Source organism: Thecamonas trahens, assembly GCF_000142905.1.
Source record: "Thecamonas trahens ATCC 50062 unplaced genomic scaffold supercont1.2, whole genome shotgun sequence".
Lineage (NCBI taxonomy): Eukaryota > Apusomonadida > Apusomonadidae > Thecamonas > Thecamonas trahens.
The window spans coordinates 604,113-625,310 of NW_013657678.1; the positions used below are offsets into that span (position 1 = coordinate 604,113).

Below are 21,198 nucleotides of genomic sequence, written 5' to 3' on the forward strand. Positions count from 1 at the left end.
GGGGGAGGGGGGATTGCTGTTTCCGTCGAGTAAGATGAGTATGAGAGCTATGCTCTGTTGACGGTGGTGGTGCGGAGCGGGGCAGGAGGTGCGGGAAAAAGGGGCGACGGTGGAGCCAATTGAGATCGAACAAAAATGGCTGAACCATCTATTGACTCGAGATGAACGAACGTTTGCCGCAACAGGCAAGTGCGGGATAGTGGCAGATACGAAAACACCCTAAGAATACAAAATATGCAACGCGCCGAGTCAAATGAAATGGCAATTGGCAGATTTCCGCACTACGAGGGGGGAAGAACTTGGCCAGGCCATGGGGATGGCCTTGCACCAGGAATATGTTTCCTACATGTACATCATGAAATGGAAAGCAAGAGTATATACCACAGCGGGTAGAAAGTCGCGTAGGGCGCTTCAATTTCGGGTGCATAGGCTGGTCGGGGGGCAATGAGCTTGTGCGTACCTCTGCGGCTTGCGGTCAAACGGGAGACAGATGCGGACTTGGATGACGACGATTAAATCCCCGCACACGCGCCAATTTGATTACGTCAGTAATGGGTGTCCGTTTGGTCATTTATGGCCGCAGACGGGACAGTGCCAAATGACCTGGGGATTCCCTGCATCCGGTCAAGTCTCTTGATCTGGCAGGTAAGGGAGGAAGGTTGTCGTCATGCCCACCGCGATGCGAGCGGTGCCAGCGCCGCTGGCCGCATCGGGGCGGCGCGGTGTGGGCTGCCTCGGCCGTAGACCGAGCCGCGCAGCCGCGGTGAGGCTTCGGCTGGCTTACGAGAGGCGGCGATGCGCTTTTGCGAGTAAGGCGAGACGTAGGCACCACCGCGGCCGTTGCTGCGGAGCGGGTCCAGTCGGCGAGCCGGCGAGGGTGAGGCATAGGCCGAGAGGTTGCCGCGGCCAAGGCCACGGTTAGGAGCGGTGCGCCCACGCCCACGCCCACGCCCGCGTCCGCGTCCGCGTCCGCGTCCACGCCCGCGTCCGCGTCCACGCCCTCGTCCGCGTCCGCGTCCGAGGCCCGACGTGTTGACCACCGCGGGTGACGGCGCGTGTCCACCAATGGCGAGCCGTGTGCCCTGCGAGACGAACGAGGGCGGGGCGCGCGGAGGCGAGGCAGTATGCCCGCTGGCACCGGTGGTGGCAGACGGGCCAGCAATCGACGGGAGGCTCGGCGCCGCGCTGGGGTGCTGCGGCGCGCCGTGGGCGTGGAGCGCATGCGGCGAGATGGAGGAGGCCACAAGCGGGGGCGGGCCGGCAGCCGGACCCATGAGCTTGGCCTGTGCCACTTGTGAAGCACGGAGGGCGGAGGCATGGGCGGAGGCTGCGGCTGGACCGCCGAGCAGCTGGCCCTGGGCCATGTTCTGGCGGGCGAGCCCGTTGGCGAGGAGAGGCGACGTCTGATGCTGCTGTTGCTGCTGCTGCTGCTGCTGCTGCTTGAGGTGAGCTTGGATGAGCTGCATCGGCTGAGGGCCGGGAAGGCCCGGATGCGGGGCGAGCGAAGCGTGGTTGATGGCAAACGGCGCCGGGGCTGGGCCCTTGGACGGCTTGGGTGGGCCCTTGGCAGCTTTGCGTTGCTGGTCGGCGCTGTAGAGCTCTTTGAAGAACGGGTGGCGGAGAGCCTCGCGGGCGGTGTAGCGAGCCTCCGGGTCGTAGGCGAGGAGCTTTGCGAGCAAGTCGACGCATTCCTTGGACTGTTTCGTGAGCAGAGAAGCAAGCCCGGTGCCTTTCTGGGGCGGAAAGTCGAACGAGATGTGGCCGGACGAGTGGCGCTTGAAGCCCTCGAGGACGGCCTTGGGCGGAGTGCCGAGGATTTTGTGGATCTTGTTGATCTGGTCGAGCTCGTCCTTGCCTGGGAACAGCGGGTAGCGGGTCATGATCTCAAAGAACACGCAGCCGACGCCCCAGATGTCCATCTTGTAGTTGTAGTAGCCGTCGGTGAGGAGGCACTCTGGCGCCCGATACCAGCGAGTGGAGATGTACTCGGTGTACGGCTGTTTGGAGTAGATGCCGCGGCAGGAGCCAAAGTCGGCGAGCTTGAGCTTGGTCTCGTCGCGGATGAGGATGTTCTCGGGCTTGATGTCGCGGTGAAAAATACCGTTGCGGTGCATGTGATCCATGCTCTTCATCAGCTGATACATGTACGACTTGACGCGATGATCTGGCAAGTTTGTCCTCCGCCCTCGGATGAGCTCGTACAAGTTCATGTCGAGGAGTTCAAAGACGAGGGCGAGGCGGCCCGTCTGCCGATCGTACAGCACCTCTTGCAGCTTGACAATGTTTGCATTCGGCGAGAGGCGGCGAAGAGCTTGGATCTCTCGGAGATTATTGACTTGATCAATGGAATCAAACGAGGTCTTCATTCGCTTGATAGCCACATACTTGCCCGTCTTGACAACCTGTGCCTTGACCACCTCGGAGAAGGTACCCTCACCCTTCTTGCCCAAGAACTTGTACTTGTGCATAACTACCAATCCTCCCTCCTGTACCAGCTCAACTACCCCCTCCCCTCCACACTCTCTCTCACTCTCTCACACACAAACGAGACGAGCGATACTACCGCTTTCCCCTCTCTCCCCTCCCGCTGCCTCCAGCCCCCGCCCCGCCCTCCCCATTCGCCTGCTAATGAACTGACCGTTGAACTGTGCTGGAACTCCCCCCGCCCCGCCCCGCCACCCTCTCCACCACCACCACCACCACCAACGATTAATTGTTGGTGATGATAAATATGGAATGGCAAACGGGGGAGGAAAGGATTGGAAAATATTGTTGTTGCCGGTTTGGCGCCCACAACCATTTCCATCACTGCAGCAGAATCTTGATGCGTGTGAACATGAACCTGCGACAGAAGATCATGTACATGTGTGGTTGATCATGCCAATCGATGTGATGCTGTGGGCATGGAAGGCTGGCGTAGGTACATTGTGCGGATCTCTTGATACCCCTCGAGCCAGTCTGGGGATGGCATGCGAGGAAAGGCCATTTGTTCGCCAGCTGGCAAACGATTCAGGCGCAGCCGAGCGAGGGCGAGCGAGGGCGAGCGGGCGAGCTCTGCACCGAGAGCCACCCACATACCTGAACCATACCTTGAGACCAAACCTCGCCAGCAGCAGCCACTGCTCTGACCAAGGCTATGCTCCCTGCACTTCGTAGGGTGGTATGGACCCAGGTGCTGGGGCATTGGCGAGGAGGGCCAGTATGGCGTCGTGTACGGTCGGCGATGACGACGACGACGACGACGACGACGACGGCGGCGGCGGCGGCGGCGGCGGCGGTGGCGGCGGCGGCGACGACGACGACGACGATGAGGAGGGGGAGAAGGACGAGGTTGTTGGGCAAGTACCCATCACCGTTGTCACCATATGGAGAGGTCGGCAGGAGCATGGTGGGCATGGGTGTAGGCATGGGTAGTATTCGGTGGTCAACAACTGCGACCATTGAAACGCTCTCAAGTCCATTGACTCTCGACGATATGCCCGGCGTTGGCGGCCGTGGCTATCTCCCGCATGACGTGCAGGATGGCGATCAGCTGCGTGTTCTGTTTGTGGTCAAGCGGCATGATGCCGGTACGGCTGCCTTTGCTGCATCGGTCATCGACTGGCTCCACTCCTCGGCCTCGCCCCCGGTCCAGTGCTTCATTGAGCCGACCGCAGCAGGCCCCACCGGCGAGCCGGTCCTCGTCCGCCGAGCGCCGTCTGTAGCCACGCTTGGCCGTCGCGGCTGGCAAACGAACATCGATCTGGTTGTGGTGTGTGGCGGCGATGGCACGCTCCTCCATGCCCAGACCCTGTTCCAGGGCCCAGCTCCGCCGTTGGCCGCCTTTTCGTGCGGCTCGCTCGGCTTCCTCATGCCGTTCAAGCCGCCCGAGGCGCGAGTCGTCCTCGAGGCTATCCTCTCGGGCTCGCTTGGTGTCCTTCGGCGCTCACGGCTCGAGTATGCCATCGAGCACGTGCTAGACGTCGGCGACGGCGAGGCGCCAGTCTCGACCCAGGTCGCCCCGGCCATGCAGATCCTCAACGAGGTGGTCATCAAGCGACCGCACGACTTTCTAGGCGGTGTCACCGAAATCGCCTGCGGCATCGACGGCAACGAGCTGGCTCGTTTCCAGGGCGACGGCCTCATCGTGGCCACCCCTACTGGCTCGACCGCGTACTCGATGGCTACCGGCGGCTCGATCGTTCACCCCTCCATCGACTGCATCCTTGTCTCGCCGCTCTGCTCCATGACCCTCTCCTCTCGCCCGATCATACTCCCGGGCTCCGCCACTGTCACTCTCTCGCCGCTCAAGTCAGCTGCCTTTCTCGAAGGTCGTTGGGGTCAGCGGCTTGAGCCGCGCGACGTCGTCGTCATCACCCGCTCGCCCTACCCGCTCTACACCTACCTCCGCTCCGGCATCACCAACAACTGGGTAGCAGACCTCTCTGAGAACCTCATGTACGAACGCCAGGTCCGAGTCCACGCCCGCTACTCGCCCACCGACCCAGCAGTTTTTGCCTCGCAGTTTGAGACACCACCGCGGACTCGCAAGGTCACTGCCTCACTCTCGCCGCCCGCGGTCAAGCCGGAGAGCTAGTCAGTAGCCGCCGGTTGCGTCCTCTCGTCGGCCTCGTCCGGCCTACCGCGCATCACCACCGACGTCCGCGACATCGTTGCTGCCCGCTTCAGCCCACCCCTGTCCGGCGAGCCGGTTTCAAGTGTCGGCTCCGAGCCGAGCTGGACAAGCTTGGCGTCCGGCTCGGCAAACCGCACGCTGGTCGAGCCGGCGGCGATCTTGTGTCGGGCGCGCACAAACCGCCGCTCCTCGGCCACTCGCAGCGCGTCCTTGATCCCGTACAGGTTCTTCTCGTCCGCAATGCCGTAGGGGGTGAGGCCCTCGAACGAGACGGCACGCACGTCTGCTCCGTACTCGAGAAGCAGCTCGACCATCGAGAGCGAGCCACCAGACGTCGCCACGTGCAGCGGCTGCGAGCCGCCTTGATCTGCTACGTTTGGGCTCGCGCCATGGACAAGCAGCCGTCGCGCCGCGTCGAGGTGGCCCTGGTACGCCGCGTTGAACAGCGCAGTCTGTCCGTACTTGTCGCGCTTCTCCAGATCCACGTCTGTCCGCATCAGCAAGTGGTCCATCAGCTCCAGGTGATTGAACCGTGCTGCCAGAATGAGCGCCGTGTCGCCGTCGTCGTCGTTGTCGTTGACAGACACCCCCTTGTTCTCAATGAGCCACCGGACCGAGTCGACATCGCCGACTTTGGCCGCCTGCGCAATCGAGCTGAACATGCCGTCGTCGCTGCCGTCGCTCGGGTGAGATCCCACTCTACGCTGCCGGCATCCGCCTGTCATGTCCCAGCCCGAGCGCCCTTGCACCGCCGAGCTGGTGGCCATATACCAGGGCGTGGAGAGCGGTCGGGAGCAGCGCAGAGACGTTGGCCATCGCCGCGTCGAGCTCGCGCGCCTTGGCCCGCCGCGCCGTCGCAAGCCGCCGTTGCACGATAAACTGCTCCTCGATCCCGATCCGCTCCGACTCGGCTTTGGCCACAGCTATGCGCTGCGCTTCTCGGGCTGCCGCTGCGGCCTTTCGCTTTGCTCGCCGCTGCACCCGCTCGGCCTGCGAGACGAGCGCGGCCTCCCGGGCCCGGATTGCTGACGCTACCCGCGCCTCCTCGTCCTCCATTGTCTCCTCTGTCTCGCCCTCGCCCACAACCATGGCCTGCGTCTCGCGCGGCGCCGTGACAAACGTCGCTCGTCTGGCCCGTGGCCCGCGCCCACCGCGCCCACGCCCGCGCCCACGCCCGCGCCCACGCCCGCGCCCACGCGCCGGCTTGTGATGCCTTGATCTCGGCTTGCGACGCGAGCTGGGCGGCGTAGGTGGTGGCTTGGGTACAGCCGCCAGCCGTGGTAGCCGCCGTCCTCCATCTGCTCCGCTCGCCCCACCAATCCGATAAATCCGTCGCCCGATGACCACCGCCGCGGGTGTTCGCATCGCCCTCCTGTTGGTCATCAGCGCCTCCGACGGGCGGACAGGAAGTTCCGGAGGTGCTGCAAACCTCCGCCGCTTCTCTCTCATGCCACTACTTGCCCTCATCCTCTTCGCCAGCTCATATCGCTTCGTCCGTCCTCCACTCTGGCCGCATCCATCTTCCGCCAAATCCGCCGCCTCGTCCGCCGCCTGTGCCCCGTCGCTTCCGCTGTCCTCGCCCGAGCCAAGCACGAACTCGAGCTCCTCGTCTCGAGCTCCAGCACGACTCCCTCGGCTTCTCTTCCCTGCCGTCATGCAGTCCAACCGAGGTAGTGGCACTGTCATGAACGCAGGTCGCGGTATGAGCTCCTCGCCGCGCATGGTGATGGCTGCTCGTGCGAGGAGTGGCCGTTCCCCGGGGCGCCGTCGTCTGCAGTCGAGCAGATCATTTGGAATCGAGGAAGAAAGGCTACAGTGGATGCAGGATCGGTGAAGATGGTGAAGATGGGGGATGCGTCGAGGGGTGGGGAGGTGGGCTCAGGTGGGGGGAGGGGAGAGAGAGCATGACAAGTTTGGCAGAGTAAAAATACTTTGATCAGTGATCGGCATGCCACGTGGGGGAGTGCACAGCATGTAGGAACTTGCCGTGCGTGATGTAGCAAACACACACAATGGTGCCTTCAAGGAAGACTCAAACCAGTAGCAGCAGTCATAGTGTCTGATGAACGTAATTTGTCTCCCATCCCTTCCCTCCTGCCCGTCCATCGCTCGCCTATCCTACGCCGATCCGAGAAAAGGGCGTGCCGCTCGTGCCAGGCGGCCGACTTTGCATGAGATGGCTCTGCTGGCGAGCGCCTTTCCGGGACGAGAGCGACGACGTACACCGCTCTTGAATGATGCAGAGGGGAGGGCGTATAGGGTGCGCGGTTATGGTGGCTGCGGCTCTGGCAGCTGTGACACTCCTGGCGGTGGTGGCGGCGGCGGCAGCGGTCGTGTCGGACGAGGCACCTGCCCTCTCGCGAGACGAGCTGGCGGCAACGGCGTGCAGCCTTCGGCGATTTTCGGCGCATGCAGTGGCGAACGACAAGAGTGTGCGCGAGGAGCTGTATGACGAGATCGACGGCGGACGACCGGTGGTTGTGACCGGACATACCTTTGATGAGCAGTTCTGGTCGATCGAGCATCTGGGGGAGGTCTTTCCGGGCTTGTACGACGTCAGCGACGACGTCAACGTGGCCGAGGATGAGGCCATGCGGGCGCAGTTGCGCGAGCACTACGACGTGCCCGAGTGGCTTAATCGTGATGGCTTGGTGCCGACGTTCGGATCGGACTATGTGTTTGTGGGACGGCTCATGGACGTCAACGACCGGCACATCGACTCGGGATGCGCCGTCTCGTTCTCGTTCCAGCTGGCCGGCGTCAAGCTGTGGGATCTGGACAACCCTGGCAACCGTAGCGCGGGCGCCGACGACTTTGATAGCTGCGTCCTCCACCCGGGCGATGTGCTTGTCTTTTATCCAGGCTGGTACCACGAGACGACCGTGCTCTCGGACGAACCCTCGCTCGCCATCTCGCTCTACTTTTCGTCGCCGGCCTGGAGTCTCAACCGGTACTACGCGGCTTATGCCGACCATCTCTTGGCCATCCCCGAGTACTGTTCATGCTACAAGACGATGCTCCCGGAAACTGTCGACGATGCGGAGCTTGCCGCTGGCTACAAGGCCTCATGTGACTACATCCGCTCGCAAAAGTCGTTTATGGATGACGACGTGGTGCTGGATGGCAACTGTCCCGAGGGCTTTGCTTGATGGTTTATGATGCGGCGGGCTCGGCCGTGGTGGGCTCGGCCGTGTTGGGCTCGGCCGTGGTAGGGTCGGCCCCGTTGCCGTCGGCATTGTCATTGGCATCGCCGGCCCCGGCCCACTCGTACTCTTCGGGCGTGGGCATCTTCGGCAGATACTCTTCGCCCGGGAACAGTGACTCGAACATTGACCGGGCCTGCGCCATGACGTCCTCAGCGCAAAGCCCACCCGAGACGTCGGGCACAACGGTGATGTTGCTTGGCACATCCCGGGCTGCACCGTCGATTACCCGCTCGACCTGCGCAAAAGTGCAGTACCACACGGCCTTGGGCTTGGCGCTTGTGTCTGTGCTTGCGCCAGCCTCGGCCTCGGTTTCAGCCTCGGCCTCGGTTTCAGCCTCGGCCTCGGTTTCAGCCTCGGCCTCGGTTTCAGCCTCGGCCTCGGTTTCAGCCTCGACCTCGGCCACAACAGGCGTGACGTCGTAAAAGTGCGCGACAACGTGTTCCATGACTTCGCGCCCGTCGTTTGCACTGCCATCGGCAGGCAGTGCCATGCTCATCTGAACAACACAGAACCCGGGCGGGCACGACTCGGTCGAGTCGTCGACCTGGACCACATAAACGGGGTTAGGGTTGTCGGCCACGGCGCGTGGCGGGATCGAGGCCACAGCCAGCTTGGCATCCGCGACTAGTGAGCGGCGGGCGACAACGATAGCGCGGGCGACGCGCGCCTCGGTCCGAGCCACCATGGCGCTCGGGAGGTACTCGGGCCCGACGACAAAGTGAGCGGCGCGGAGGACGACGCCGGCCTCGGTCCCGACACCCACAGCGCACCCCGTCCCAGGCGCCAGATACCAGCGTGTGAGCGGCCACGAGAGGACGTAGAAGCCGCCAAAGACGGCGCACAGCCGACAGAACGCCTGTCCGATCTCGGACATACCGTACATCGGGGCAAGGAACGCGGTCTTGCCGTACCGGCCCAGCGAGTGGAGATACAGCCGGATGGCGGCCTCACCAGCGGCTTTGCTCAGCGGCGGTTCGTCGCGCTCGACAAGCGCAATGGCATACTTGACAAACGCCGCGAGCTTTCCGCTCATTCGCGCAGCGTCGAGGGCCTCGTCGAGCGTGCCGTCATCGGCTTTGGCGCCGTCGGCGGTAGGGGAGTGACCGGCTGCATCAACGCTCGTTGCGGTCGAGAGATCCTGCGGCGCATACGGCTTGAGGAACTTCATCAGCTTGCGCTTCTCCAGCGCTTTGACGTACGGATCGGCAAAGATGTCGGCCTTGGAGCACGGCACGGCCCGGAACGCGCCGTCCGAGTACAGCAGCGCCTTTTCACCGCCTTGAACTCGAGGTACTTGGCCACGTCCGACGAGATGAGGTCGGCGACAAGGCTGCCACGCGCCGGGATGACCTTGTTGCCGAGATCGACGTTGAACTTTCGTGCGTTCTGCGGCAGCGCAAAGTCGGCCACCGCGGCTGCATCGACCACCACCGCCCGCGCATGGCCGATCCCAGCCCGCGCCATCATGCTGCAGCCATCCACGCCCAGAGCCTCAAGCGCCGCCGCGCTTCCCTTATCCATGCCCTCGGTCTCCGCCATCTGGCTCCGATCGCCAGACTCATCCCCGTGGCCCACCTCACCGCCATGGTCCGATCCGGTCGTCGACATGGTCCTGGAGAGTTCCGGAAACGGGAGCGAGGCCCATGGTCCGCCGTAGTGCGAGTTGGCGTCGAGATGGAGTACGCGCTTGCCGATCCGGGCAGCCGCGCTGCGCACAGCGACGGTAAGGGGAGGTACGTGAGTGTGGTGAGGAAAAGGTCGCAAAGTGCACAGGAAAAGGTCGTAGCGTGAGAGGGGGAAAGGCCGTGGAGAAGCGGTGGCCGGCTTCCATGACGCCACCGTTTCACGGCGACCTGGACCTGTAGGGATGGGCAAGCTATTTCGAGACAACATACCCAGCCAGGACACTCTGTGCCACACCGGTGCCGGCCACAACGAGGTCAAACGGCTCGCGGAACTCGTCTAGACTCATGGTCGGCGTCGACTTGCTCGCGCTGGTCGAGGGAAAAGGCTCGAGCAATTGGAGCCCAGCGGGTCGAGTGGTTGGCCGACTCGGTGCTCGTGGTCGACTCGGCCGCACGGGGCGTTAACTTGATCAAAATTGCCATTTACCGATCCCACTACAGGATGAGCTGCTGGATGGGAGTGACGACGATGTCGGATGCACCGCCCATCTTCAGCTGTGGGATGAGGGTGGTGAGCGCCTTTTGCTGGACGGCGGTGCGGACGGCAAAGGCGTGGCCGCCGTAGAGCTGCGCCACGGTCGGGTTCTTGAGCGCGGGGAGCGAGGGGATGAGATCCTCGAGCAGGCTCTCGTCGACGTTGAACTCGATCATGACGCGCGAGCGGCCATCGAGGGCCGACTTGAGGAGGAGGACGAAGCGATCGATCTCGGCCTTGCGGACCGGGTCGGCAAGCGCGGCCTTGGACGCCACCAGATACGTCTCCGAGGTCATAATGACGTCGATGATGGAGAGCCGGTTAGCCTTGAGTGTCTCTCCGGTGGCAGTGTTGTCGATGATGACATCGGCGTCGTCGGGCACGTAGACCTCGGTCGCACCGCCGGTCTTGATGTACGACGCGTCGAGACCGGTGTCCGCGATCCACTTCTTGGTGAGCGTCACGTACTCGGTGGCGATGACAAGCTTGCGATCGGTGGGGAGCGAGCCGCCGTGGGCAGCGAGGAGGGCATCCGGCGCGGCGACGACAACCCGGACCGGGTCCATGCCGGTGGCAAAGTATGGCACCACCTCGCCGCCGGCCTCAAGCTCGGCGATGAGGTCGACGCCGGCAAAGCCCATGTCGCGCTTGCCGGCCTGGATGAGCCGGACCGTGTCGCGCGGCTTGAGCAGCTTGACGTCCCATCCGTCGAGGTTGATCGACGGCCGCAGCGACCGGGCCCGGATCTTAACCTTGATTCCACCGTCTGCGAGGAGTGAGAGGATGTTCTCGTTCATCCGGCCCTTGGGCAGCGCAAACTTGATGACAGCGCCGCTCTCGTTGGCGGCCGGGAGGGCGACGCCTGCAGTGCCGACGGCGCTGGCCGATCCGGCCCGCGAGCGCGAGATAGATCCGCTCTTCTCGGTGCCGACCAGCGCGAGGCGTGCTTTGGCCGCAGCCGCGTGGCCGAGCAGACCCTCCATCGACGCGAGCGCCACCGCATCGGCCACGATGTCGCCCGCGGCACCCATGTCCGTCATGTGGACAAAGGTCCGGACCCGGAGGAAGGTGAGGACCGAGAGGCCGCCAAAGGCCTTGGCGCTCCCACCGGTTGGCAGCGTGTGGTTGACGCCGACCGAGTAGTCGCCGAGCACCTCGGCCGAGCCGGCGCCCACAAATAGCGATCCGTAGTTGTCCAGCTCCTCAGTCAGCCGTGCCAGATCATGTTTGCCCCCGTCAACCTGGATCTCCAGGTGCTCGGGCGCAAGCGCGTTGGCCACCGCCACCGCCTCATCCATGTTGGCGGCAATGACCGAGAACCCGTTGTTGGCGAGCGCGGTCGTCGCGGTCGCTGCGTTGGGCCCAAGCTCACCAGAGGCGATCTGGGAAGCGAGCGCAGCATTGACCGCATCGACCACGCACGCATCGGGCGTGACGAGGATCGGCACGGCGGCGACGTCGTGCTCAGCCTGGGCGAGGAGGTCGGCGGCGATGAGCCCCGGATCGGCGGATGCGTCGGCGAGGACCAGACACTCAGACGGGCCGGCGAGCATGTCGATGGCAACCGAGCCGGCCACGAGTGACTTGGCGGCGGTGACCCACTTGGATCCTGGACCGACAATGGCGTCGCAGGCCGGCACGGCGCCCGCGCCGTAGGCCATGGCGCCGATAGCCTGGGCGCCGCCGATCGTCAGCAGCTTGTCGACCTTGGCGACGTGGCAGGCGGCCAGAATGATGGGCGCAGGATGCGGCGACGCGACAATGACGTCGGCGCAGCCGGCGACCCGCGCCGTCACAGCCGTCATGAGCACCGTCGACGGCAGCGGGTAGCGGCCACCGGGCGCGTAGCAACCTGCGCGCGTGACCGGCGAGATCGAGTGGCCGATGTCGCCGCCGGCGATGGAGAGAGTGAGCGGGTGAAGCGACTGCTTCTGCGCGAGCGCAAAGGTCTCGATCCGCCCGGCGCATCGGCGGAGCACCTTACGTTCGGCCTCGGGAATACTCTCATAGGCTGCGGCAAACTCGGCTGGCCCGAGCACGTACCGTTGCTCATCCCGCCAGTACTCGTCTGCATCAGAGAGGTCGCCAAACTTGGTCGCGAGCTCGAGGAGCGCCGACTCGCCATCGGCTTCGATGCGCGCAAGGATGGACCGTGCGACCTTGAGCGCTTCGGCATCAACAGCATCGACGTACGCCGAGGTCTTGCCGGACAAGACGTCCGCGGCGGCGACTTGCCGGAGCGCTGGCGTGGGAGAGCCTGTGGGTGCTGGTGCCGGGATGGACGGCCCCGAGCCGCCATCGACGGCGGCGGGCTCGAGAGGGGCAGCCTTGGGCTTGACAGCGCCTCCGCGGCGCTTGACGTAGAGTGATCGGGATGCAAGGTGGCGCTCGACGTCGACGAGCGGGATGCCAGCCTTAACGAGGCCGACCATGACAAAGTAGAGCACGTCGGCGGCTTCCCAAGTGGCGGCGGCGGGATCAAACGGTTGGGCGGCGAGGGCCTCGATGTACTCGCCGGCCTCCTCCTCGATCTTTGCGGCGAGCATGGATGGCTTGTCAAAGAGCTTCTTGGTGTACGAACCCTGCGGGGCGCTCTCCAGCCGGGACACGAGGGTGCGGTAGAGATCGCCGAGCGCATCGAGCGAGCCGCCGGGACTGGGCACGCCGGCAAAGCACGCGCGGCGCGAGGGGACATGGCAAAAGCCATTGCCATCCTGCGAGACGACAAAGGTGAGAGCATCGGCGTCGCAGTCGAGGGCAATGGCGTGGAGCGTTTGGGTTGCGCCCGACGACGCGCCCTTGCGCCACAGCCCGCGGCTCCGCGACCAGTAAACGCCAGCGCGCTCATCGACAGCGGTGCGGATCGAGGCCTTTGACGAGTAGACTTGGCCGAGGAGCTGGCCGCGACAGTCAACGACGACGGTGGGGAAGAGGCCGTCGGCGCGATCCGAGACGAGCGGGGCGGCGATGGCGTCTCCAAGTGAGAGCTCACCCGAGTAGAGCGACATGCCGACCTGGCCCATGGCGCCGAGGGCGTAGAGGTCGGCAAGGTCAGCAGGCGAGGTGATGCCGCCGGCAATGGTGAGCGAGAGCGGGAGGCCGAGGGAAGTCGAGGCGGCAGCAATGACGGCGACAAGGTCGGCAATGGCGGAGCGGTCGATGCCAACCATGCGGCCCTCGCGCTCGACAAAGGTGACGAGGAAGCCGGAGCAGTACGGCGCGAGGGCGGTGACCCGGTCTGCAACCGACTCGCCGGTCTTGGTCGTCCACCCGTCCACCACTACCTCGCCGTGAACGGCGTCGAGGGCGACGAGGACGCGATCGCGCGGGAGCTGGGCGAGGAGTTCGGGGCTAGCGGCGGTGCCGATGATGACCGAGCGGGCGCCGGCCTGGAGGTAGTCGAGGGCGGCGTCGACGGAGCGAATGCCACCACCGACTCGGCATGGGTAGCGCTTGCAGAGCTCGACGATGGCGTCCTTGTTGGAGCCACGCGAGAGGGCGGCGTCGAGGTCGATGACCGCGATCTCGCCGGCGAGGGCAAACTTGGCTGCAAGGGCGTCGAGCTCGCTGCCGGCGTCGATCTTGAGCTTCTCGGGATCACCGCCGACAAGCTGGACAGCACGGCCGCCCATGAGGTCGATGGAGGGAACGACGGCCTGCGGCGGCGGTGAGAGGTGGAGCTTGGTCGCGGCGTCGGGTGCAAACGACGGCGGGCGGACCGAGAGCGACGGATCCAGGAGCGAGAGGGCCGATTTGATCGAGCCGACGGTGTAGTCGCCGTAGTGGAAGATGGATGCCGCGAGGAGGGCATCGGCGCCGGCGGCGATGGCGGCGACCATGTGCTCCGGCGACGAGGCGCCGCCCGAGGCAACAACCGGGATTGAGACGGCGGCGGAGACGGCGGCGAGGAGCTTGGTGTCGTAGCCGGAGCGGGTGCCGTCGCGGTCAAACGAGGTGAGGAGAATCTCGCCGGCGCCGGCGGCGGCGGCGCGGGCGGCCCACTCGATGGCATCGATGCCAGTCCGCTCCGAGCCGGACTTGACGACAACCTCCCAGCCGGAGGCCGTCGAGTCAGCCGAGCGTGCGTCGACGGCAATGACGATGCACTGCGAGCCAAAGCGGGAGGCGAGGCGGGAGATGAGCGCCGGGTCACGGACGGCGGCGGTGTTGACGGCGATCTTGTCGGCGCCGGCCTCGAGTAGGGCCTGGGCCGAGTCGACGGAGCGGACGCCGCCGCCGACGGTCATGGGGAGGAGGACAGAAGCACGGAGGGACCGGATCATGTCGAGGGCGGTGGCACGGGCTTCGGGCGTGGCGGAGATGTCGAGAATGACCAGCTCGTCGGCGCCCTGGGCCTCGTAGGCGCGGGCAAGCTCGACGGGATCGCCGGCGTCGCGCAGGCCTTCAAACTGGACGCCCTTGACTACGCGGCCGTCCTTGCAGTCGAGGCAGGGGATGATGCGGCGGGTGTGCGGCGGGGCGATGGGATCCGGGACCGGAAGCGGGGCGCGCGCGAGGTCGACAAATGCCTTGAGGATGGCGAGACCGAACGAGCCCGAGAGTTCAGGGTGGAACTGGGTGGCGAGGACGTTGCCGCGCTGGAGGGCAGCGACGTAGTCGGAGCCGTAAGAGGCGATGGCAGCGGACCAGCCGAGCGGAACGGATCGGAGGCAGAACGAGTTGGAGAAAAAGGCGTAGCCCGGTCGAGAAATAATGTCGCCTGCAGCAGACGCCATAGGCTTGACCTTTGCCCATCCCTGCTGTGGAATGGGCCGCGAGGCGACGTTGTCAAACTTGACGACGTTGGCGCTAGCCAAGACACCGAGGCCATTGACGCCGGGAGACTCGTCAGAGCAAGCAGCGAGAATTTGGAGACCGACGCAAACAAACAAAGTAGGAAGGTTGCTAGCGAGACGGGCCTTGATGGCATCGATGAGGCCAGGGGACGAGGCAAGAGCGTCCATAGAGGCACCAAAAGTGCCCACGCCGGGAATAACAACCAGCGGAGCGCTGGCTACGTCAGCCGACTCGATCGAGGTCCTTGGCTTGGCGCCAGCCCGCTTGAGTGAGGCTGCCACAGAGGCCACGTTAGCCACTCCCGTACATACAATCACAGTGTCCATGTTGTTGCGCGAGCGAGACGTTGCTGAAAAAGAAGTTGCAGTCCGCTAGGTTAGCGGAGACGAGGAGTGTGGCGACGTGCGGAGGGATCGTGGCGACGCGTGCGGATGGCATTTTTTTAACCATCCGCAACTTTCCATTCGAATGTTCTAGCTCTGCTACCCCTACTCACACCTCCTGCAAGCGGGAGAGAGCTTGCAAAGGAAGGAAAAGTGAATGCTGAGGTGCAAGGAGCAAGGATAATGCCAAATGTTGGAGTGTGGTACGTGTAAAGGCGGCAGTCAACGGAGGGGATGAGTATGATGTTCAAGATCACGAGCAAGAAAGTTAGCTTAGAATTGGCGGTGGAGCCGCTGTCACAGCGCAGGCCACTCACTCACATACCTGTCTGCAGACCAGTTGTATGTGGGCGGGGTGAAGTGGGGCAAAAAGAGGGGGGAGGGGGACACCGTGGGCAGATACTCATAGTGGTATGTTGGTGGGACTGGGATGCTGCGGGTGGGCGCACTGGCTGGCTGGCTGGCTGACTGGCTGGCTGGCTGGCTGGCGTGCTGGTAATCGATGGCTCAGATGGCGAGGTTCATTCGTGACGACCTCGCGAGCGCCCGCTACAAGGGCGTAGAGTCGATCGAGGCGCTGGCTGACGAGCTCGGCATTGCGGTCTCGTCGATCATCAAGCTCAATGCCAATGAGAACCAGTACGGGGTGCCCGAGGCGTGTGCGGCAGCGATGAGCGCCGCCATCAACGTCACCACCCATGTGTATCCGGATCCAAGCCAGGCCAAGCTCCGGGGTGCCGTGGCAGAGCTGCATGAGCTCGGGCCCGAGTCTGTTGTTGCCGGTGCTGGCTCGGACGACATTCTCGACATTATTCTGCGCGCGACTGCGCCCAAGATTGTGGCCTACGCGCCGCCGACCTTTGGCATGTACTCCTTCCTCGCCAAGGTCAACGGTTCGATCGAGCAGGTGCTCATTGAGAGAACGCCCGAGTTTGGCGTCACGGCCGCGTCCGTTATCGCGAGTGTGAGCGAGGCGCTCGCTGACGGCGGCCACGGCGTCGTCTTTCTACCATCGCCCAACAACCCGACCGGCAACCTGGTGGCACTCGGCGAGGTGCGTGCCATGTGTGCCGCGCTCCCGAACGCCATCATTGTTCTCGACGAGGCGTACATCGACTTTGCACCGGCCGGCGCCTCTGCCGCGGGCCTCATCGGTGAGTATGACAACCTTGTTGTCTGCCGCACCTTTTCCAAGTGGGCCGGCCTCGCCGGGACACGGATCGGGTACTGCCTCGCCGATCCTCAGCTTGTTGCCACCTTTCTCGCCATCAAGCAGCCGTACAACGTCAACTGTGCGGCAGAGGCAGGCGCGCTGGCGGCGCTCGGCGCGCGCGACGACATCCTGGCGTCGTCGGTCTCGCGGCTCATTGTCGAGCGGCGCAACGTGTTTGTCCAGCTCGCAGCGCTAGCGCCACTGGTAGTCCCGGTCCCGTCGTCGGCCAACTTTGTCCTCGCGCGCATTGCAGACACCGCGCCGCTGACTGCAGGCGAGCTTGCGTCTGCGCTCCGCGCCGCCGGCATCCTCATCCGCTACTTTAACAAGCAGGGCGGCGACCTCGAGGCTTACATCCGGATCTCGGCCGGTAAGCCGGCAGACACTGCGGTAGTGATAGGAAAGATCCGTGAGCTGCTGGGAGCCGCACCCGCGCCACCGCCGGTTCTCGCCAACCCAGGCATCGAGGCGGTGCTCTTCGACATGGACGGTGTGCTCGCCGACGTCGGCGCCTCGTACCGGGCGGCCATTGTCGCCACGGCGAAAGCGTTTGGTGTCACCGTCACCGCCACCGACATCGATGCGGCCAAGGCGGCCGGCAACGCCAACAACGACTGGCTGGTAACCCGAGCGCTCATCGCCGCCAGCGACGACGCGCCGCAGCCGCTGCCGACGCTCGACGAAGTGACTTGTCAGTTTGAGGCGCTCTACCACGGCGATGGCAGCACCCGCGGCCTCTACGCCAACGAGACACTCGTGGTCGCAGCCGACTTGCTCCACTCGCTCAAACATGTTGCCGGGCTCAAGCTCGCCGTCGTTACCGGCCGCCCGCGCGATCCGGACGCCACCCGCTTCCTTGACGACTTTGGCCTCACCGGGCTCTTTGACGCCGTCATCACCATGGACGACGGCCCGGCCAAGCCATCGCCGGTCCCGATTCAACTCGCGCTTGACGCACTCGGCGTAGCACCAAGCGCCGCCATCATGCTCGGCGACACGGTCGACGACGTCGCCGCCGCCCTCGCCGCCTCGGTCCCCGCGCTCGGCGTCATCCCACCCGGCGCTGGCGAGCCGGATGGCCTTGCCAAAGTCCTCACGCTCGCCGGCGCAAGCTACGTCATGGGCCCGGGCTGCTTCGAGCTTGCGCACCTGATCACCCGCTAGTCTGGTCACGAGGTAAACCGTGGAATCGTGGCACCATGCCGCAGTTCGAGCAGAAGCAGCGCGAGCACAGCGTCGACACCCAACTCGCCGCGCAACTCGACGCCAGCCAAACAGCCGCCAACACCTCGCCCTCCCCTGCGTCTGCGGCATCAGGACACCAATCCCACACTTGGCCACCCCCTCCATCTCAGCGTCTCGCATCGCTACAGTCGCGGTCAGCAACGGTCCGATACGGTGGTGAACGAGGTCAACGAAGCGCTGGAAGATTCCTGGCGCGTGGGTGGAGACGGGCTTCCATTGAGCTTCTGCTGGCGGCAGAGTTTTTAGTGCGGGCGCCTTTGCTTTTTATTGTGGCTCCGGGTCACCCCCCTACATCGCATCTTGACCTTTCTCCCTTTCTTGGACACGGCTCATGACTGAGACTGCAGAGACACCAGACTTTAGCAACTGGGATGCAGCACAGTGGGCCGAGGCGTGCTCCATCTGCTTCTCGGCCAACTGCGAGATTGCACTCCCTGAGTGCGGCGACCAGTTTTGCGGCGGCTGCCTCGGCAAGTACTTCCACGCAAAGATCGAGAGCTCATGGGGCCTCCGCGCGCAGCAGCTCGACTGTCCTGTCTGCCACGTGCCGGTGGACGAGGAGACCTGGACTGGCTTTGTCGACGATGACCACGCTACAGCGTACCACTCGTTCCAGGCCGCCCGCGATCGCGGCGTCGAGCGCTTTTGCCCGGCGCACGACTGCGGCGGGCGGCTGATCATTTCAATGGTACCTACGTCCGAAGCGGAGCGCGAGGCAGTGCTGCGGACGACGCGCCGAGAGATGCGCGCTGCAGGTGTGACGGCCGAGGCGATGGCGGCGATGGGTGCGGCCGCGGCGTCGTTTCGTGATCTGCCCGAACACGCCACAGCGGCGCTCGACGCCGCAGTCGCAAGCTACTTTGCCGCTTTTGACGACGGCTTGTCAGGCTCAACGCTCACTGCTGAGGCCAAGGCACGGATATCGTCGGCCATCATTGGGCAACCTTCGTCGCCAGAAGTGCGCCGGGCGCTGGAGCTCGGACATCTGGTCCGATTCCCACGGGCGTTGTGTCGGGCGTGCGGGCGCCCGGCATGCTCCCACTGCGGCTCGGCGTGGCACGAAGGCGAGACGTGCGAGGCGGCAGCGGAGCGGATCGCGGCTGAGCTCGCCGACGCGCCCGAGACTGACGCTGCTGCGGCTGCCGCGCGCTCGCTTGCCTTTGTCCTTGCCTCGTCGAAGCGGTGCCCCCACTGCTCGGTCTTTGTCCAGCGCGACGACGGGTGCAACCGCATGTCATGTGTCGTCTGCTGCGGGCCGACCTGGTGCTGGGTCTGCGGCCGTACTTCAGCCGAGTGCACCTTTTACGCTTGCGCCATCAACGGGCCCAACCCGGAGGCGGCGCCTCATGCGCTCGCGGCTGCGCCTCCGGAGCTCGGCGTTCCGGACGTCACATCTGATGCGTTTGCATCGTTCACATCGCCCGAGGCTCCGCCGGCAGCACCGTCGACGACTGTTGATGCCGCCGACATCGTAGCTGCTCTTGCCATGCCTCTTTCGAGTGCGATCGTGCCCGATATCGACGAAGCCGAGCTGGAAGCGGAGCTGCAGGCGCTGGAAGCCGAGATGCTGACATAAACCCATGTCACTTACCACAGCCACCAGCTTGATGACGGACCGGCGCCGCGGTCGACGATCGGCGACGTCGCGAGCCCGAGAAAGAGCTCGCCGCTTCCGACATTGCTGAGGATCACATCCTGGAAAGCCATGACCAGCCCGTCCAAGTCGCCGGCGCTGCGAATGAGCGTTTTTCGACTTGCGGCGCAATGGCGAGCCGTAGCTTGTGGGTGAGCAAGAGGGCGCGCGGGCAAGAGGTCGGACATGCACTGCGTGCCGACATCAGTGCCGACGTGGCGGCGACGAGCGCAGAGAGGAGTGCAGCGCGGACGCGTGTGTAGAAGGCCCAGCACTCGGAAGATGGCGCCTCGTCTGGCCCGACGCCGCGCATTGCTGCAACAAGCGGGAGCAGGAGCGCGGCGACGGCCGGCTCGTTGTAGGCCGCATGGGCTGTCTCGTCAGCGGCACAGAGGACTGCGCCAGGTGAGGAGCGGGGCGGTGGCGGGAGTGGCGGGCAGCCAGCACATCGGTGGACCCGCTCTTGAGTGAAGGCCGCCGCAAGCAGCGCGTTCCGGATCTGCGGCGGGGCAGAGGCGGCGAGCTTGCGGACCGGCAGCGTGCCAAGAAAGGCATCGACTCGTGCCGCGGCGTTTGTGGCAGCAGCAGCAACCGGGCCGCGTGGCGCATGGGCGACGAGGTCGGCAAGTTCGGCCCGGATGCAGCTGGTGCGGAGAGAAAGACCCGCCACCGAGCGGGCAGCAGCTCGCGCAGCTGCAAGCAGTGCAGTGTTGTCGGTGACGAGACAGACGTCAGGGATGCTGAGCATGCACGCGGCCGAGACGAGCAGGTCGGCATCGACCGGGTGCTCGACGTGGTCCTCGGGCGTGATCGAGAGCGCGGCGGACGACTCCACCGAGACTATTGATAGGCCAGGCCGATCGGGAAGGCCAGCGTCCGAGTCCGAGTCCGAGTCTGTCTCAAAGCCGCCCGAGTCGTCCTCGGGTACGATTGCGTCAAGGGCGGCGAGCGCGTCTTCACGCTGCTGGCGCTCGTTAGCCCGCAGCGCATACCAGTCTGCACGGGCGCGCTCGAGCGCAGCATGCCGGATGGGCAGCAACTCGGAACGCGTCGCCTCGGGGATCAGATCCAGGCCCATCAACACCAGTCGTGGCAGGGCATCGGGCTGGACAGCCACCAGTGCATTGGCAAGAGCAGTCGACCAAAAGTCGCCGGCCACCACCAGTGTCGACTGCTCATACAGCGAGAAGCACAACAGGACCAGATCCGGGCTTGCGCGCGCAACCAAAGCGTCCATCGCTGTCTGATTGTACGCCTCGGAACCAGCCGCCACAGTCAGTTCGAGCTCGAGCGGCGGGAGCGCGGACCGCGGCGGTGGATCAAGGCGGATGGCCGAGCTGGTGGCCCCGGACTCACCTCCTGTCTCGATCGGCACCAGCAGATCACCAGCGGTGGGCTCGATCCCTCGCAGCAGCGACATAAGCGCATGCTTGCCGACGCCTACGCCACCATTCTCCATCATACCAATGCCAACGCCGATGTATTTGCCGATGCCAATGCCGAGCCAATCACCCCCCATCGACCACACCACACCATTGTTCCATTCCATTCAGAGTGAGTGACATCGCCACTCGGCGCGTCGTCACCACCCACACCAACCAACCTGCCTAACAACAGCCCGTCAAGCAACATACCAACATCGCCTACCACCAAAACACGCGCAGTATACAGACTCTCTCCAGACTCGCCTTCCTCCAAATGTGAGCTTCCAAGTCCAAGCAGGCGCCACATGCGCGTCCTCTGTTCTCAACCCGGTGGACCGAGTGAAGTGGTCGTGTCGCACACGCGAGTGTGACGGCGGTCGAGTCGCTCGTCACGGCAAGCACCAGCTGTGTTGTCGATGACTGGCCCGCACGCCTACTGCTACGCACCAAAGGGAAAGCCGTCTCCATCGCAGGAATTCCATTCATGATTGGTTGCCCATCATCATTGTTGTAGATCCATGG

General features: G+C 64.6%; 9 protein-coding genes across 9 annotated transcripts; 4 read left to right on the forward strand and 5 right to left on the reverse strand.

Moving 5' to 3' along the window:
* Nucleotides 1–552: 552 nt before the first annotated feature.
* AMSG_00575 (CMGC/RCK protein kinase) lies at nucleotides 553–2,575 on the reverse strand. The gene has a single exon (XM_013907392.1). It carries the CDS (start codon nucleotides 2,466–2,468, stop codon nucleotides 666–668), a length of 1,803 nt encoding a protein of 600 aa, XP_013762846.1. The 5' UTR covers nucleotides 2,469–2,575; the 3' UTR covers nucleotides 553–665.
* A 514-nt stretch (nucleotides 2,576–3,089) lies between these two features.
* On the forward strand, nucleotides 3,090–5,381 carry AMSG_00576 (uncharacterized protein). The gene has a single exon (XM_013907393.1). It carries the CDS (start codon nucleotides 3,137–3,139, stop codon nucleotides 4,574–4,576), a length of 1,440 nt encoding a protein of 479 aa, XP_013762847.1. The 5' UTR covers nucleotides 3,090–3,136; the 3' UTR covers nucleotides 4,577–5,381.
* On the reverse strand, nucleotides 4,619–5,799 carry AMSG_00577 (ankyrin; the record flags this gene model as incomplete). Its single annotated transcript, XM_013907394.1, has 3 exons — nucleotides 5,387–5,799; nucleotides 4,723–5,256; nucleotides 4,619–4,675 (listed from the first exon to the last, which is right to left on the reverse strand). The coding sequence occupies exons 1-3, from the start codon at nucleotides 5,702–5,704 to the stop codon at nucleotides 4,619–4,621; spliced, it is 909 nt and encodes a 302-aa protein (XP_013762848.1). The 5' UTR covers nucleotides 5,705–5,799.
* Nucleotides 5,800–6,885: 1,086 nt separating this feature from the next.
* On the forward strand, nucleotides 6,886–7,767 carry AMSG_00578 (uncharacterized protein; the record flags this gene model as incomplete). The annotated part of the gene is made up of 1 exon (XM_013907395.1): nucleotides 6,886–7,767. One exon carries the CDS (start codon nucleotides 6,886–6,888, stop codon nucleotides 7,762–7,764), a length of 879 nt encoding a protein of 292 aa, XP_013762849.1. The 3' UTR covers nucleotides 7,765–7,767.
* Nucleotides 7,768–9,793, reverse strand: AMSG_00579 (rab protein geranylgeranyltransferase component A 2; the record flags this gene model as incomplete). The annotated part of the gene is made up of 3 exons (XM_013907396.1): nucleotides 7,768–9,088; nucleotides 9,124–9,529; nucleotides 9,717–9,793. The coding sequence occupies 3 exons, from the start codon at nucleotides 9,791–9,793 to the stop codon at nucleotides 7,769–7,771; spliced, it is 1,803 nt and encodes a 600-aa protein (XP_013762850.1). The 3' UTR covers nucleotide 7,768.
* A 148-nt stretch (nucleotides 9,794–9,941) lies between these two features.
* On the reverse strand, nucleotides 9,942–15,104 carry AMSG_00580 (histidinol dehydrogenase; the record flags this gene model as incomplete). Its single annotated transcript, XM_013907397.1, has 1 exon — nucleotides 9,942–15,104. One exon carries the CDS (start codon nucleotides 15,102–15,104, stop codon nucleotides 9,942–9,944), a length of 5,163 nt encoding a protein of 1,720 aa, XP_013762851.1.
* Nucleotides 15,105–15,672: 568 nt separating this feature from the next.
* Nucleotides 15,673–17,571, forward strand: AMSG_00581 (histidinol-phosphate aminotransferase; the record flags this gene model as incomplete). The annotated part of the gene is made up of 1 exon (XM_013907398.1): nucleotides 15,673–17,571. One exon carries the CDS (start codon nucleotides 15,673–15,675, stop codon nucleotides 17,536–17,538), a length of 1,866 nt encoding a protein of 621 aa, XP_013762852.1. The 3' UTR covers nucleotides 17,539–17,571.
* A 38-nt stretch (nucleotides 17,572–17,609) lies between these two features.
* On the forward strand, nucleotides 17,610–19,214 carry AMSG_00582 (uncharacterized protein). The gene has a single exon (XM_013907399.1). It carries the CDS (start codon nucleotides 17,951–17,953, stop codon nucleotides 19,193–19,195), a length of 1,245 nt encoding a protein of 414 aa, XP_013762853.1. The 5' UTR covers nucleotides 17,610–17,950; the 3' UTR covers nucleotides 19,196–19,214.
* AMSG_00583 (uncharacterized protein) lies at nucleotides 18,287–21,007 on the reverse strand. The gene is made up of 2 exons (XM_013907400.1): nucleotides 20,887–21,007; nucleotides 18,287–20,692 (listed from the first exon to the last, which is right to left on the reverse strand). The coding sequence occupies exons 1-2, from the start codon at nucleotides 20,981–20,983 to the stop codon at nucleotides 19,308–19,310; spliced, it is 1,482 nt and encodes a 493-aa protein (XP_013762854.1). The 5' UTR covers nucleotides 20,984–21,007; the 3' UTR covers nucleotides 18,287–19,307.
* Nucleotides 21,008–21,198: the final 191 nt, after the last annotated feature.